Source organism: Suricata suricatta, chromosome 8 (assembly GCF_006229205.1).
Source record: "Suricata suricatta isolate VVHF042 chromosome 8, meerkat_22Aug2017_6uvM2_HiC, whole genome shotgun sequence".
In the NCBI taxonomy this organism is placed as follows: domain Eukaryota; kingdom Metazoa; phylum Chordata; class Mammalia; order Carnivora; family Herpestidae; genus Suricata; species Suricata suricatta.
In genome coordinates, this window is record NC_043707.1 from 128,673,443 (window position 1) to 128,690,450 (window position 17,008).

General features: G+C 59.0%; 1 protein-coding gene across 2 annotated transcripts in view; it reads right to left on the reverse strand.

The window, feature by feature from the left end:
• Positions 1–14,977, reverse strand: part of PAX7 (paired box 7) — a 93,716-nt gene extending 78,739 nt beyond the window's left edge. Inside the window, exons 1-4 of one of the 2 annotated variants that reach the window (XM_029949000.1) lie at positions 14,893–14,977; positions 12,150–12,385; positions 11,463–11,592; positions 10,496–10,624 (exon numbers count right to left, since the gene is read on the reverse strand). In XM_029949000.1, coding sequence (XP_029804860.1) covers positions 10,496–10,624; positions 11,463–11,592; positions 12,150–12,385; positions 14,893–14,977 — 580 coding nt within the window. Of the gene's footprint in view, positions 1–10,495; positions 10,631–11,462; positions 11,593–12,149; positions 12,386–14,892 lie in introns of both variants that reach the window. The other variant, XM_029948999.1, reaches the window with a different exon arrangement.
• Between the last annotated feature and the right edge of the window lie 2,031 nt (positions 14,978–17,008).

Genomic DNA, 17,008 nt, shown 5'->3' on the forward strand with positions numbered 1-17,008 from the left:
GCGCCACCAGGCATTCGCCCCTTCAAAGCCCCTTTCGGGGGTTTGGTTACTTTATTTCTAAAGTTGTTTGTATTTCTAAAGTGGCCATTGAGGCGAGAGCGGGGACTGTGCCTAGTGAGGGGGGGTGGTGTCAGCCGGGGGAGAGGAAACCCCTGGAGCCTCCCTCTCCCTCTCCTCGACCTGCTGACCAGTTTCCGAGGAGCATTCCCGGCCCTCATTTCCTCCAGCCCTGGGAGGTGGAGAGGAGCTGACATCCCCACTAATCAGATGGGGACATTGAGGCTGGGCTCCGCAGCCACAGAGTTCCTAGCATTCACACCCTGTGCCAGCCAGGAGGGGAGACTGTGTGTGTGTGTGTGTGTGTGTGTGTGTGTGTGTGTGTGTGTGTGTTGTTTTTAGCGGGGAGACACAAACGTGCAATTGGGGGGGGCATCACCCCTGGCACTCAGCCCTACTCTGGTGGAGTCTGCTCTTTAAGCTTTCGAAGGGAAAGTCCCAGTTGGGACAGAATTCGGCCCTCAAGGGAAGAAAGGAAGTTCCAGAGCCTCTTTTCTGACGGTTCACTCCCAGAACCTTCACTAACTCCTGAAAATGCCAGCACAAGCTCCAGAATCTTCCCCCATCGCCAAAGATGAGAGGGGGGATGGAATTTGCAGGCAGGCAGCTGAAGGGACCACAATAGAGAGAATGGAGGGGGCAAAAAACAGTAGAAGAAAGCAGAGGGGCATCTCCTAGCTTTTTCTCTCAAGGGGTGTGCACGTGCGTGTGCGCGCACACACACACACACATACACACACACACATTGGAATTTCTTTTTTTCCATGGGACTTCTGGTTCTCCCAAGAGTGAAGACCAGGTGACCAGGTAAGGAGAAAAATTTGCAAGGTTGAGGTGCATGGGGTGGGGGTGGGGGCGAGGAGGTATACAAGGTGGAGAGGGGGTTAGTGCAAAATTGGGCTGGAAAGTTCCAGGTTCCTCCCTCCTCTCACTGGAGTTGTTCTGTGGTTACACGAGTGTAAAGGAGACAAGCTCTTCTGCAGGCTTCCATCAGGAATGACAGAGTTCCAGAAGCTTCCTTAGAACTCCCCCTGACCCCTACCAACCCCAAAGTTGTTGCTCTGGAGATGAACTCTGAACCTGATTTTTGTGCAGTCCAGATAAATCTGACGCAGACTGTGGGACAAGTTTCCAGAGAACCGATGCGCTCCATCCAGACACACAATCTCCGAGCGACCCAGACATGGGACATCCCACAAAACTTCCCCCAAGGCTGCCTGCTCTCCACATTCCCTGTCACCTACAGACCCACAACTGTAACTTGAGCCCACATCCAGAGTGGACCCCCTCCACCTGTTACCCCACAGAGGCTGGGGACCGTAGGAGGATCCCGCAGAAAGACAACCACCCATTCCACTGGGGCTCTGCTGGGTCTGGGTCCCAGGAAAAGACCCAGAAAAGTTCAGGGTGGAGTTTTCCAAGCTACTTCTCCGGCGGATGCCCCTCCCCTTTTTCTGTCCTGTCAGAGGGGCTGTTTGATCTTTTCTCAGACAAAGAGCACAGTGAACGCGAGAGGCTCAGGAGCCCGGTCTCCCAGTCCTGCAACACCCGAGTCAGGTTGGGGGCTGCCTGCCAAATCCAGCCTGGCCCCCAAACACATCCTGCTGTGGCCTACAGGCGCGCGCGAGTGCGCGTACACACACACACACACACACACACACACACACACACGCTGCCCGGCAAGGGGACAAGGTGCACACAGAGATCCACGTAAACACGCGCACATGCACATGCACTGGGGTACGTCTGTGCATCATAGGCTCGTATATTTTCTGTCTGGCTCAAAATTCTCTGAAGGCAGAGACCTTCTTGGTGTCTCAGGTGCTCCTGGGCACTTATCACAATGCCCAGCACATAGTAGGTGCTCAACAAAATTTTACAGCCTGAAGAAATTCACCCTCTGAATCAAATTTATTTATTCTTTAAAATCTTATTTTCTTTTCTTCCTTCCTTCCCTTCCTCTCTCTTCTTTCCCTTCCTTCCTTCTTTCCTTCCTCTCTCTCTCTCTCTCTCTGACAGAAAAAGGGAACACAATGTTTGTGCTTATTTCAGCCTCACAAAGGACCCTTCCAATAACTAAATCGGGGTGAGGGGGTGGACCCTGCTGCCTGTTTTGGAAAATGGGCCGAAGCAGCAAGCACCAGATAGAGGGCAGACCCCTCCTCCAATTCCATCTCCTCATCCCCGGCTCTGGGGCTCCAACCCCTGGAATGATACACTCCCTGGGGAATACTGGAGTCACCACTAAATTTCCATGTGAGAAGTTCCTAGTGGGGCGTGGCCTCCAGAGGCCCAGAGACCCCTAATCCAGTTCCCCATCCCCCCCCATCTGTCCCTATGAACTTGTGTGACTGGCCAGTTTCTTGGGTTTTATCCAATTCTCAAAGGGTCTAGGGTCCTCCAAAGGGGCAAGAATCTTTGACTTGGTCCAGTTCTCTAGCCTTCGTGGGTGAGAGATGTCTGAGACCCAGAGAGACTGAGCTAGGTGTCCACGGTTACACTCTGGTGAGTTGGGGACTGCCGACACTCTAGCGCCCTTCCTCCCCTGGCCCGCCGCGAAGCAGCCTGCCCCTCCTGATGCCTCCAGCGTGGCGCAGCTGGGGTCCTTTGGAGACGGGACCAGCCGCAGGAGGAGGGAATCTGGCCCTCAGCCGCTGGGAACCTGCGGGTGTGAATGGGCCCAGAGCGGCGCAAAGCCTTCAGCTCTCCAGCCTCCAACGTCAAGTTTACTCACCCCCTCACCCTCCAGTCCGCAGCGTGGGAAGGCGTGGGGCGCGGATGCTGGCCTGCGCCGTCCCCTCCCCGAAGCTGAGAACTTAGAAGGGGCGGCTGCTGAAATCCGGAAGGCAGCGAGCCTCACCCTCAGGGGAGTGAACCCCCCGACCGGCCGGCGTATGTAGCAGCGCCCTGAATAAGGGCTCCCCAAGCCCCCCACGTCCTTGTTCCTAGTCCCGACTGTCCGGCCCCTTCTCAGTGCCCCCGGTTCGAGCGCCGAGCCCAGGCCCCCGCCTCGGGGTCGGCCTCCCGCCCGCTCCGCCGGCCCCGACTCGCTCGCCTCTAATTAAGCGGCGGGATCGCAGCGAGCCGCCGGGCCGAGCTGTAATATGATGAACTGCCTTTGTGCCAGTGTCACCGAAAGCGCTTCTGATAAGGGGAAGCCGCCGAGGATCAAAAGGACGACAGCGGCTCGCCCGCCTCCCGCCGCCGCCCGGCTTTGCGCGCTCTCCCGCGGGCGGCCTCCGGGTCCTGCGGTTCCTCCCGACCCGCCCGTCCCAGGCCAGCCTTCCGGGGATTCCGCGTCCCTTTGTCTTTCTTCCTGCCGCTCCGCGCCTCCCTCGGTCCCTCCGCTTTTCTCTGCGCCCTCAAACGCTCCGGGCAGGTTCTCTTCTCCCAAGCTCCGTCTTTCTCGCTCTTAATTTTCCAGCGCACAGCGTTCTCTCTCTCCCTCTCTCTCTGTCTCCTTCCTCCACCCCGCCCCCCGTTGCTGTTCTCCGCTCCGACTCTCTCTCGTTCCCTCTCGGTGCCTCGGTGTCTCCCCGTCTCTGCTCACCCCTCCCTTGGGCTCGACCTGGACAGGCCCAGCGCACAGCCTGGGCCCGGGCGACCAAATCTGGGACCATTAGGTGACCCGCAGTCTCGGAGAAACTGTGCCGATCCTTCCGCAGCAAGCTGGCGGGGCTCTGCGGCTCCTGGAGACCCGCCCTCACTCAGGTGCCCGACGGAGGGCCAGGCGGGAGCGCCCGAGGCGCCTCGGAATGCCCTGGGGGCCTCATGGACGCAAGAGTTGGGGCGCACGCAACTCCCTCTCATCCCTCCCCAGGCAGCGGCGCCGCGAACCCTTGCCTCCCCCTCCCCTCGCCCCGGGGTTGAAGTTCCAAGTGCGGCCGACCCCCCTTTGGCATCCCCTTCCCTACACCCCTTCCTTTGGCCCCCACGTCCCCTTTGCCCTCGACCCTTTCTCTTCCTCCTCCAGACCCCTCCCTTTCGCAGCTCTTGGTTCCCCCCCCTCCCTCCAGCTCTCTGCGGACCCCTTCCCCAGCCTGGCCGCAGCCTACCCGGCTTCACCGCTCCCTTCCCCCCACCCCCACCCCACTTTGTTTGAAGTTCTCGAGAGATCTATCTACTAATGGCGAAGTTTCCCCCTTAGGTCACCGTTCTGCCTTGATTCGATTTGGGAAGGCAAGTTCCTCCCTCCCCCTGCCCGACCCCAGCCGGGGCCCAGCGCTCCGAGCGGGTCAGAAAGCGCTGACCCCATTTCCACCTTTTCCTCTTTCAGCCAGAGTTGGGGGGAGGAGGGGAGGAAGAGGGAAGGCCTGGGACAGTGAAAACTGAGGGGGGCATCCCCACCTTCCAATCTCCACTTATCCCCATCCCCAACTGGGTTTCCTAATTACCTCATTAGTCTGGGATGGGCGTAGGAGAGGAGCTATTTTTCCTGGAATTCCTGGAATGTGCCCCCCCCCCCATCTTAGTCATGGCCTTCAAGGCCCCAAAGCCCCTGGAGAATCTCCCCTTTGGGGTTTCTCTTCTGTGCTCCTAACGGTAGGAAGGCTTCTCCTCACCGGGCACTTCTGTGTCCCTTCTGTGGTGTGCCTTCCGTCTGGCTTTAGGTGACTGTGCATTTCATGTTTCCATAGGGGCCCACTGGGAAGGAGGCGCATCAACTAGCCTCCTAACAGCAAACAGAAACTCCAAGGAGGCAACCTGGAAGGAAATCTCCCCTGCTCAGCCCTCTCTCCCTATATAAAAATATATATGTTTTTAGATCATATGATTTATATAAAACGTAATGTGTGACAACTATCATTTTCAGAGAGGCATTCTTAAAAAAAAAAAAAAGTCCAAATAATCACCTTACTGCTTTAAAGCTACTGTTATATGTGCTTTTAAATCCTTCCATGTAAATTCCAGCGAAAAATTTGGAAAGCTGTGAAAGGGGAGGGGCGGCGGGGGTGGGGGGGAGGTTAATCCGGGTTTAACGCTGCGATGCCGTCTTAGGACCAGGGTTAGCCTGATTGCGTTATCTCTTCCCAACATTTGAGACGCCCATATTTCACCCAGCCAAATAGCTCCAAGAGAAGCGCAGATGGCGGCCGTGGTCGCGCCTCAGGAAAATGTGTTATTAATATCTAAATAACTTCCCAATACTGTCTGGTAAATCTCCCCTCCACCATTCCAAATGATGAATTCGTTTGAAGTCTTCCCCCAGCCTCATCTTTTCAATGTGTCTCTCTCTTCTCTCTCTTCTTCTTAGCCAGGCTTATTTCAAACTGGTAAATATCTAATTCCTTTCACGGCTGGGCCGCGCACACGCGTCTTTTAGGTACAAACGCCTCGAAACAGCCGGTGTGTGGCGGTGCGTGCCGGGAGGTGAGCGTAAAACGCGCACGCCTCTGCGGGGGGACCCCACCCCGTTTAGCACCGCGTCCGGGGGACTCCGGGGCGGCGCTCGGGGGCCTCGCTCGGGGAGCCAAGCCCTTCCCCGCGCGCCCTGGGGACCCCGGCCTGGGCTACCCGCTCCGCGTCTCCCCAACGCACGGCTCTTCCGCGGCCCCGGATCCCCTCTGCCCCCCCCCCCCCCCCCCCCCCCCCCCCCCCACCGCCCAGCCCTCCGAAGGCTTCCCTCGCTCTCTGGGGCGGATAATTACCCTCCGCTCGCCTGCCCTTGTTTCAAGTTTGTTTGCTAATGTCTTCTATTAGATTATGCTCGTGCATTCCCCCTCCAACCTTATCTCCTTCTGTCTCGACTCTCCTTGCCCGTCACACTCGATTTAGGCACGAGTTTATCTGGCAAACAGTTTGCCGACTTTGTTTATTTACCGCGGGTTCCGGGGCTGCGAGCGCGCGCGCCAGCGCCAGTGTTTGCCTTTGTAACAGTTATCTCGGCGTTGTTCTCCGCTCGTCCCCGCTCCCCCTTCCCCTCGCGCTCCGTCGGCTGGGGGGATGGAGGGAAGAAAGGGGGAGTCTTGTCAGCCCAGTGTGGGCTCGCCCCCTCGCCGGGAGCCCCCTCCGCCGGGGTGGGCCCCCGCCCCCGCCCCCGCGCGCCCATCCCCCCACCACCCGGGCGCGGCGGAGGCCTCGCCCCCTCCCTCTCTCCCTCTGGTCTCGCTGCGTCTCCACCACTGAGCTCAGCCTAAAGCCGGGGAATTGCCTGACACCCTCCCATCTTCCTCCGAGCCCCCATTATGCGAAGCTGATCCCGCTCTGAACAGCCTCAAATCCCGCCTGGGCTGTTTGATTAGATTGCCAACCCGGGGTAATCCTTTGATTTGGTGGAGTGTCAATTACCTTTCTCTAAACACACATTTACAGAGGAGGGAACTTGTTGGTTTAAATCAATGCAGATTGTTTCTTGATAAATGGGCTATCTTCGTCCCCTCCCTGGCTCCCTCTTCGAGGCCCCTCGCCCGATGCGCCTCCTCCCCTTCCCTGGGCCGCTCGCGCCTCTCCGGTAAACAATGCCCTTTCCAGGTGTGAAGCCGGGGAAGGAAAAAAAACGGTGTGGGCCGAGGGGAGCCGGCCCCCCCTTCCCCTATTCATGCGCTCCCCCGGAGCCTAATTAAATTTGGCAGGTCCTTGTACACACAATCAAAACAGCTTCCTTCACTGTAGCGAACGACCGAAAACCGCATTAGCAGCTATCCGCGCTGCCAAATTAAATTGTTTCCCACCTCCTTTTACAAGTGTCTAAACCCGACACTTCGGGCTCTCCTCTCCTCTCGGATCCTTCTCCGTCATTTCCCACTCCACACCTGTAAGTTCGCGGCTTTAAACATGAATTAAGGAAACATGGAAAGAAACACAGATCTGCCTCTCCCGCATCCCCCCCCCGGTGGCCCCCACCTCGGATGGTCTCTCACACCCGGGGGAAGTCGGCAAATTCTCGGAGGGACCTTGACAATGGCATTTGTCCCCACAGAGGAAAATGCATACTCTTCCTTTTTAATCTTGTGACTCCCCCCTCTCCTTTATTTCATATTAATGGTGACCTCTTTGGGCTCCGGACCCTAGAGGCCCGATGGAGCCCCGTGTCTGATATGGTCAGTTTCAGCCTACATTTGTGCTTGTCAGACGCATGAGGTTTTGGTATGCTTGCTGCTTATTACTATTGATATTGCTTCCCCGTCCTGATTTCTTTACACGGACTCCCTTAGCTCCCACAGAGAAACGGTTTGACTTTTTTGCAAACCCCTATCAAATTTCCCACAAGAGTCTCCCTGGGCTCAGGCTAGGAAAATCTTTTTTCTTTTCCTTCCCTCCTCAAATCCTTTCCCCGTTGGGTCTCTGGTCTGTCTCTCCCCTGATCCCCGGAAAGGGCTGAGGAGAAGAGGGTCCAAGTGGATGAGGGCCAGGAACCATCCGTTTCCTTCTTCAGGTGAGCGGAGCATGGCCGGAGCCCCTCTCTGCAGCGGTCTGAAATTCTCACAACCAACAATCCTAATAACTCAGTCTTAACAGGGATAAGAGCAAAAAAAAAAAAAAAAATACGAACAGCCTCATGAATATCAGCCCAAGGGGAGCAGGAGTGAGCTGTTCAGAGATGAAAGTGCACAGAAATAAAAGCTCAATTTAATCTGCTTTAAAACCCTTCAACTTAACGTTTGTGCTTCAAACTCTGAGAGTGAGGACTGATTGCGGATAAATAGTTTCTTACCATGCCTGGGAGCTATTACACCCCTCTCCAACACAGTTTCCTATTCAGGAGTCCCAGTTTTCATTACCAGCTCTAATAAGTCTTAACATTATTAAATGCCAAGCGGACGATAGGGAAAAACGGACTCAGGGAGGGATCTCTCTTTAGCGCTTAAAGAGGAGAGCTCTTAAACCCCTTCTTCCAAGGCTCCCCGCCACGAGAGGGGCAACCCCCGGAGAAAGCATTTGTCAAGAGTAAGAAACCAAAACAAACTTTGTGGGTGTGCACCCCTCCCCTTGCTCTGCTCTTTGAGGGGTCTCTACCCCTCCCCCCTGGCCAACTTGGGTGGAGGTTAGGAGGTCTTTTCACCTTTAACTTGGCCGTGAAACTGATGGCTGGAGCCTGGGGGAGAGAGGAGAGGCTCCCCCTGGGGGGTTCGCTGGGATGCCTGCCTGCTGGCCCAGGTACTCAGGGGGCCCATAGGACTTGTCCCCAGAGGGACAGGCAACCCTCTCTCCTCCCCGCCGTCACTCGGCCCATTCACACCCACGTACAATCACCCCGCATACCCACATGGAACCGCAGCTGCACAGAACAGAGGTCCAGGGGCAAACAGCCACATGGAGAGTCGCATGCGCTGACACAGCCACCCAGCCCACAGTCCCGGTGCCTGACATGCCCACTGTCACTCAAAACCTGCCGGGCTTTCTGGACACCAGACCCAGGGGGTCCCATTTCAGCTCTGCAGCCCCTCTCCCCCGCCTCAGCTCTGGTGCTCTCTGCCTCCTCCTCACACACCCTTGGAGATTTGGAGCTTCCTGGTGGCGCCGCAGGGAAATCCTCTCTCCAGCGAAGGTGCTTCTTCGCTGGTTTTGTAAGCCCTAACCGATGCCAGAAGCGCCCGGCCTCCCTGGAGTGGGGTGGGGGTGGGGGTTCCCCCAAAGCACATGCTTTGTCTCCTCTTCTTTTCCTTCTTTCTCAGAACAGGCTTCTCTATTTTGCGTTGGCACAGACCGAACTGGACAAACCCCGGCTCCCCCAATACGTGCACCTCAAGTCTCTCCAAATAAGACCAAACCTCCTTCCGTCTCTCCCTGGTACTTCTCAGAAATGGTGTCTGCTGTGTGGAGCAGCACCGGAAAAGATCACTTCAAGTTCAATGTGCCCCACCCCACACACAAAAAAACATGTCCAACTAAGGCCCTTTCTGCTACAAAGTGAAGGAAGGAGTGGGTCCCCCCACAGGGGGTCCCAGGGCTCCGGGCTGGGCGCTCCTTAGCAGCCCTGGGTCGCTTCTCACTGCACACCAGAGGCTCCGGCGCAGTGGGGTGCCAGGCCCGGCTGGCTCCCTCCCTTTCTTCCTTCGCCCTTTTGTCCCTGGCGGGACTGGGCTCCACTCGGGGCCCTGAATGTCAATAGCCCGCCCCTTCCCCAGCGCTAGGCTGCTCTCAAAGGGGCTGCCCCTGCCCCTCCTCCCACCTTCCCCCTCCACCAGGCCAGTGGGGGCTGGGCCTTCCTGGGTGTCCTCTTTGGAATCGGGCTTTGTCTGTGAAGTTCATCTTCAAGGTTGGGAGGGCCTACTGGAAACAGGGGAGAGACCTGGGCTGGGAGTTCGCAGGACGCAAGGAGGGAGTTACCTCGAGACACCTCTGCAAAGAAATTATAGGGAAATGTGCTCTTTCCAAGTTTCTAGGTTTGGGGCTCTTCCCCACTTTTCACAAAGCTGCTGTGCTTGCTGGCTTGCAGGACCGATGTCCTTCCCGTCTGTCTGCCTGTTGCCTCCCCAAATGTCTGTTTGGGGCTTACTTCTCCCCAGCCAGTCTTCCTGGCTTTTGACTCTTCTATTTCTGCCTCTCCTCCATGCCCCCACAAGAGACACGTCTCCAAAGAACTCCGAGGGGAGGGGTTCGTGAGGAAGACCCCCCCTTCTCCCCAAACTTGCCCGGTCCATAAACAAAAGCACGGTCCCCTATCCCCCAGCGTGCAGGCGCTTGAAAGAGAAATGCCTTCCCTAGCAGATCAGGAGCAAAAGCTGGGCGCCAGCTCAGAATCCAGGCAGCGGGGAGAGTGCAGGAGCGTCGGAATCCTGCTCCTCGCCCAAGATCTGTCCATCCTGGGCCTCTGGGAACTTGGCCTCGGACTACTGGCCCCGCCGGGGCAGGCCCCTGAAGCGCGCGTGCACCCATCTGCACCCGCGCCGCACTGTCTGTCTCGTTCGGGCCCTGACAACGCAAAGCCGAGGGCGAGGCGGCGGCCCACGCGGCCCTCGCTAATTTTTATTGATTGCGGCGGTCAGTCAACTGTCAGGCAGGGTTTCAAGGGACCGTTTAGAGAGTGTGTGCAGGTCTGGTTAACAAATTCATTTAGGGAGCCGCGGACCGGCTCCTCCTTCCTCGCCCCCCTCCTTTACCCCCGTGCCCAAGTTTCCTATAAATAATAGATCCACACCGGGACCAGCCGCCAAAAAGCCAGCCCCGGAGGACACACGCACCGCAGGGCTCGGCCAGACCCCAAGCGCGGGGCTTGCGCACTCGGCGGCGCGCAGCGCACGGTCCTGCGGCCCACTCCCCGGGGAGGCGGAGTCCGTCTGCGCCCCGGCTCCGCGCTCCGCCCTGGCCCGGGGCGCGCCGACGGGGCGCTTGCCCGCAAACCCTCAGGGGCTCCTGGCGGCCTCGGAGGCTGCCAGTCCTCCCGCTAAAGTCCTGTCGCTAGCCTTGGGCGGCAGAAGCCAAGCACCGGCCGGCACGCACGCTAGCCCGCGGGGACGCGCGGCTCCGGAGTGGCGTCCTCGCGGAGGTTCCCTACCTTTGTCGCCCAGGATGCCGTCGATGCTGTGCTTGGCTTTCTTCTCGCCGTCCTCCTCCTTCTTGTCCGCTTCATCCTCCTCCTCTTTCTTCCCGAACTTGATTCTGAGCACGCGGCTAATCGAACTCACTAAACCTCAGAAATTCAAAGGCAAAAGAGCAAGTATAAGTTGTTGGGGCAGCGGAGCCGGGGGCGACCTGGGCCCCTGGGAGAAAGCCAGGCAGGCCCTATTCGCTCCCAACACACCTCAATGGATTCATACCTGCTGCCCCCTCCCCATTTAAGTGTCTCTACCTAAGTACAGGCACTCACTCGGGAAGCTGGCTCACCTGGGGCACTCTCACAGTGCCATTCCCAGACCCATCCTTGCACACTCTTGTGCCTTGCACCGCACCTCCCCTAGGTGCACTCACAGCCACACCCAGTTCCCCAGGACCTTTCCAGAGGCCCTCCAGGCTCTGTGCAGGTGTGCGGCCCAGCCCTGCGTGCCCGGCTGCCCCCCCCCCCCCCGTGCACACGCACATGCCAGGCCGCTCTGTCTCACAGGCAGTGTGGTGGAGGGCCCCTACATTTGACCCACTGCTGGCTTGTGGCACTAACAAAAAAAGCGACTTGGGAAAAGGGATCCAGGGAGCCCCCCAGAGATCAACCCTCATAGGATGGACCCATTTCTCTAAGCCACTTCCCAGAGACAGTGGCCAGGGGGCTCCTGTGATCACCCAGCCTTTGAGGACAACTTTTTGCCCCTTCCATCCCTCGATCCCCCCTTGTCTCCTTCCTCCATTATCTACTCTCTCTGAACTTTCTCTTTTCTTTCCTTCTTCCTTCGATCCATCTTCCTTTCGGTTTTGATTTCCTCCTGGGCCCCAACTCTCTCCACTCTCCTGGAACTTTCCTTCAAGCTCCGGTCCTCCGCCCCCATGGGCCCAAACCTGAGCGGGACCCGCCAGCTCGGCAGCCTTCTCACCTGAGGGCACGGTGCTGCGGTCGCAGTGCCCATCCTTCAGCAGCCGGTCTCGGATCTCCCAACTGAACATGCCTGGGTTCTCCCTTTTGTACTCCTCGATCTTTTTCTCCACATCCGGAGTCGCTACCTGCTTCAGAGGTGGAGGTGGGAGAGATTGGGGTGGAGAGGGAGATACTTTTAATATCAACCTCCCAAGAGCCCCAGGCCAGGCTGGTGGCTCTGGTTCCCATCCCTCCCCTCCCCCCGCCGCCCCCTTCTGAGATGGGCTTTATCCCTTCACAAAACCTGAGTTTGGTTCCCAGGAAGGCAGCTGACTGAGGGCCTAGGGAAGTGATAGGTAATAAAACAGACACCTAATTAGGGCTCTTAGGATCTCCCCTTCCAGATTTCAGGCAAGACAGAGGGGAGATTTCTCCCGGTGTGGGGTGATGATAGGGGGATCGGGGCAGATGTAGGGACAGCCCACGGACGACTCATTGTGGCCTCCAAATCTTGGGCAACCTGGAGCTTCGGTTATCTCAGTCCACTAGAAATTCAAATACTGAGGGTGGTGAGGACACTCTCCTCTTGTACTTTCCTGAGGAAGCATCTAGAACTCCCAGTGATGTCAGGTACGGAGAAGGGCTACAGCCAGGATTCACCAACCATGGGAAGGCCGACTGTCAACTCTGCAGCAAAGACACTCACTCTGGGCTTGCTGCCGCCGATGGCCCCAGGCCGGATGGACCCGGTCTCCTGGTAGCGGCAGAGAATCTTGGAGACACAGCCATGGGACACGCGCAGCTGGCGGGAGATGACACAGGGCCGGATGCCGTGGTGGGCCATCTCCACTATCTTGTGGCGGATGTGGTTAGGCAGGGGTCGCCCGTTGATGAAGACCCCACCAAGCTGATTGACCCGGCCTTGGCCAAGGGGTGTGGACACTGGAGAAGGGAGGGCAAAGGAGGAAGGAGAGAGGCGCAGGGTGAGGATGAGGAGGGGACACTGAGCACACCCCCTGGCTCGTGTTATTTGAGCCCCAAGACCCCTGACAGAGGCTCTCCGAGCCCCCCCCCCATTTGGAGCAGCAGCAGTTCAGAGGTCAGGCAAAAACCTGAAAGAGGGTCTTGCAGGGATGGGGGGAGGAGTCACGGCTGGTGGCCACAGTCCCCCCAACGCCATGCACCCCTCGTTCTCATTATACTATGGAAAATGAGGACACACCAGAGACGGATCTGATGCCTCTGAGGACAGGAGGGAAAGGGCAGAGTCAAGAGGCTGATGGCATCTTGGAGTCCCTGGGACTGATGTCCTCCAGGACGCAGTTTGGGCCATGGGTCTGCCGGCCACTGGCAGGTGAGACGTGGTCCCTCTGGTCAGTTCCATGCCCTAAATGGTCAAGACTGATCCATTCTGGAGGCAGCCAGAAGGGGCTGGTCAACTGCCTGTATTTACTGCTCTGGCCTGGGTGGCAGAGCTGTTCAACTTCTAACTGAAGAGTCCAGGGGAACGAGTGACACAGCGCTGTTGGTCCCTGCCTCTGGGGTCACTTGGCTGTCCCCTGAGGGACTCTCCTTGCTTCCCTCCCCTCGAAAAGTTCTAATTTCGTTTTGGGGAGATTAGGGGAGAGGCTTCAAGCTTCCAAATCAAATACCTATCAGGCTTCCGAAATCCAAGAACTGTCCCTGCGGGGACTCTGAGAGGCTGGGAACCAGGGACCCTAGGCACCCCCCTGCTGTGGGGAGGGGAGCGCGCTCCTCAAAAGCCTTAATGCAAAGTCTACACAATTTCCTCACAGAAGGTTGGGGGACACCCGGTGCACTAATCCAGCCTCGATCCCCCCAATTTGGGGACTCGGCGGCTGCGGAGATCTGGCAGATTAGAACGATTTCACAGCCGCCCGAGCGGAGGGAGCTGCCGGGATAATTGGAAGGGAGGAGGCGAGAAGAGGCTCGGCTGTTCCCACCGCCCCTTCCCTCGCGCTCCCGGTCCCCCCCACCTCTCTTTGTAAAAGTAGGTGTCTGAAGCCACCCTCGGATTTAATCAGAAATCGTGCGTCGCCGAGGCAGAGTCACTCGGTCTCCGTGGCGGGATATGCCATTAGCGCTCGAGAGCTCTCCAGCGCCCAACTTTATATTCAAGAGCCTCTTTAGCGACCGGCGCTCGGCTCTCCTCAGTATTCTCCGTCATGTTGGGCAAATATTGTCCTAATCCGCTGCGCGTCCTCGGCCCCTGTTTTACTTGCATTCGCTCCAGGAGAGTGTTCCGGCAAATCCCCGGGCTTGTGCGCTCTCCCGCCTGCGTGGCTGCTCGCGCGCACTTGATCACGGAGCCACTCTCTCCGCCTCGGTCTAATTCAGGGACCCGCGCCCGGCTGGCTGCCTGGGGGCCCCCTCCCTCCCCAGACCGCAGGCTGCCTGCCGCGCACCCCCATCCCGCCTTCTTTCCCCTTCCTCACGCACGGGGGGGGGGGTCCTAAAATCACCAGAAGAGTAATCACGAAATGAAAGTGGCACCGATCTCTCCCCCCCTCCGGTGTCACGGCCTGGGCTACCTGCCCCCGGAGCCCCGTGATCCCTCGGTTGACAGGTTGAAGGCCTTCCACTCGTTTAAGGAAAAAACAAAACAAAACGAAAACGCAGGAAAGGGTCTTGGTAGGGCGCTCCTTGCACCCTTTTCTGCAGCCGGGAACCCGACCGCTGTCCGTCCCCTCTGCTCACCCCAGTGCCGGGGATTTATTTAGGGAGGACACGTTTCAGAACCACACACTTTTCCCGGGTCGGTCCCGCCGGCCTGAGGCTCTCTCCCAGGAGAGTTCCAGAGTTCCGAAGCCCCGGTGAAAAGTTTTGGGGGAGAGGGTGGGGGAAATGGTTGCCACCTATTATTTCAAATAATGTTTCCAGCCCCAAGAGCAGGAGTTCCCGACCGTTGCTCTGGCAGAAGCGGAGAGGCTCCTAGTTCAGACATAGACACGAGCACACACCGTGGGTATTTCGAAATACAAGGGGTTGGAAGACCATAGACCAGGAGTGGGGAAGAGACAAACAAATTCAAAACGAGGAGTAGGAAGCGTCTCAGGGGCGAACGCAGGAGAGCTGAGAAAGTATCCGAAAAAAGTGGACCGAACTGAAATTCGCGGAGACTTGGCATTTCCTAGGGGCCCGCAGTGCGCCCCGAGCTCCGTCCTGCGGAGGAAGGCCAGGGCCCGTGCGACCCGTGAAGCCGGGGCCGCCGGTCCCTGAACGCCACGCGAAAACCGACAAGTGTCGGCCCCGGAAACTTCCGGGGTCCAGCGCCCGGCCTCCGTCCCAGATGAGAAGGGGAGCCCCTCTCCTTCTCCCGCCCTGCAGCCGCCGCCGCCGCCGCCGCCGCCCCCGGAGATCGCTGCCTCTCTGAGGACCCCGGGTCCCCGGCGCAGGGGTGCAGCGGCCGCAAGCCCGGGAGCCCTTACCTTCCAGAGGGAAGCCGGTGCGGGGATAGTTCTGCCCGGGAGCCGGCCGCATCATCCTCGGTACGGTGCCGGGAAGGGCCGCCATTCTTGCGCACGCCGGCGACGAATCCAGAGTCGGCAAAAATCGCTTCCCGTCCGCTCCCTTTACCCCTGCTGCGCTCTCTTTCTTTCCTTCTTCTGCCACTTCGCTTTTTTTAACCTCTTCCCCCTCCTCCCCTCTCCGCACACGCTCCCTGCCCCCACCCCCCCACCCCCGGCTGCTGCCGAGCGCGTCCAGAGGCTGGGGAGGGGGGCGAGGTGGGGGCGGAGGTTGGAGGGGGGGTGGCGGCGGCGGAGGGAAGGTGGCGACAAGGAAGTTCAAACAAACAAACACACCAACCCCAAGTCCGCCTGTGCCCGCTCCGCGCGGCCAGAAGTTGTGCGGGCGGATGAGCCGGGCGGAGCCGGGCGGCGAGGCCGGGCGGCCGGGCGCGGGGCCTGGGTAGGGGTAGGGGTGGGAGGCCCGGCCTCGGACGGGTAGTGGGGTGTGCGCTCGCGCGCTCCGGGCCCAAGTTTCCGAGCCGAGAGGCTGCCCAGTGGGCTCCCGCTGGTCTTTATTTATGTATTTACTCTGGCGCTGCTCGCTCGCTCCCGGCCCGCGCGCCTCTCCACGTCTTTCTGCAGACCGCTCTCCCGTCCCCTGGCGCACCCCCCCCCCCACCAGGCTTTGGGGAGGGAAGGAGGTGGCTCTCGAGTTTCGGGGCTTGAGCGGAGGCGACAGGGGGTGACGGGGTTGGGGAGACAAGAGGGGAAGCGAGGGGGCGAGCGACCCGCTGGGTAAGTTGTGCAAAAGTGCTCCAGTGGAGTACGAGAAGGGGTGGGGGGTGGGGGGAGGCCTCAAACGAGATCTGATAGGTTCGGACTTTTCTTTTATTCATGAGGAGGACAGGGGACCAGGGTGGAAGGGAGGCGAGGACCAATAACGAAAAGAAATCGCCCACGAATATTTTCCCCCTTCTTTTCTAATCCCTGGCTCGACCTCGATTTTGGGGGGAGAATTTGAACCGCCGTTAACACAGAAGGAGCGAGGCCCCGGGGCTGGGGGAGGGGGCCAACTTTGTGCAAGTGTCTTCTTTTGACGAATGGGCCAGATCAGCCTAGCGCCCGGCCCCCTGGTCGCCCACAGCCCCTCTCGGCGGCCCGGGTGCTTGGGAATGTCTGTGTCAGGGCTGGCGGCTCCTCCGGATTCTCGCCTTTTCTCTGGCCTCCCAGGGCCCGAGTGGGCTGATCGCTCATCTCCCTCGTCTCTCTCACACGCTCTGAAATTTCCGCCAGCGGGGGCACAAGGGCGAGCGGCCTGGGGTGACTTCCAGGGAAGGGTTTATGACTTTCTCCGGGAAATAATGTCGGAGCCCCAGTGGCCGGTGCCTGCCCAGCCTCTCGCAGCTCCGCGCGGCTCCGAGTGCTTAAGTGCCAAATATTAGGGACTGTCTCCTCCCTTCGTCTCCCCCTTCCCTTCGCCCATCTGAAGCCCCGCAGCCGGGTTTAAACTTGTCCTCCTCTTCAGGCACCCTGGCCACAACCCGGAACCCCCTTTTCCACAGCCAGTCTGGTGCCCAGAGGCTGACAGCAAGCGTGATGCCCAGGATCTGGGGGGTGGGGGGGATCGTGTTGGTGCTACCGAGAGCCCCTCCATCCTGAGCTCCCCCGGCTCAGAATTTAGAGGTGGAGGTACCCCAATTAAAAGGTCAGCAGTGGGGGTGGTGATCCCCCCCCATCCCTGGCCAGAGTGGCCAGACGCCCCTGCCCCGGGACACGAGTCCTGGGGGAGAACCGCCCTCCCAGCGGGGCAGGACGCCAGGACAGCAGGCCTTTTGTCTCCCTCGGGAAAGAGTGTCTCCGGCCGAGCGCTGAAGGCAGAATACAATAAAATAAACCCCGCCCTCCAACTCGGCCCCCACCCCCGCAGCCCGCCCCCTGCCGGCCCTCTCCCGGTCCTGGGGTCAGCCTCATCTTGGCCTGGGGGGCTCTCCTCGGGCTGGCCTTACTGTGCCCCCTTCCCCTCCCCTTTTCCTCACCTGTGACCTTTGGCCCTCTCAGCATGTGACAGACTCCCTCCTCTCCGGTCTCTCCCAGC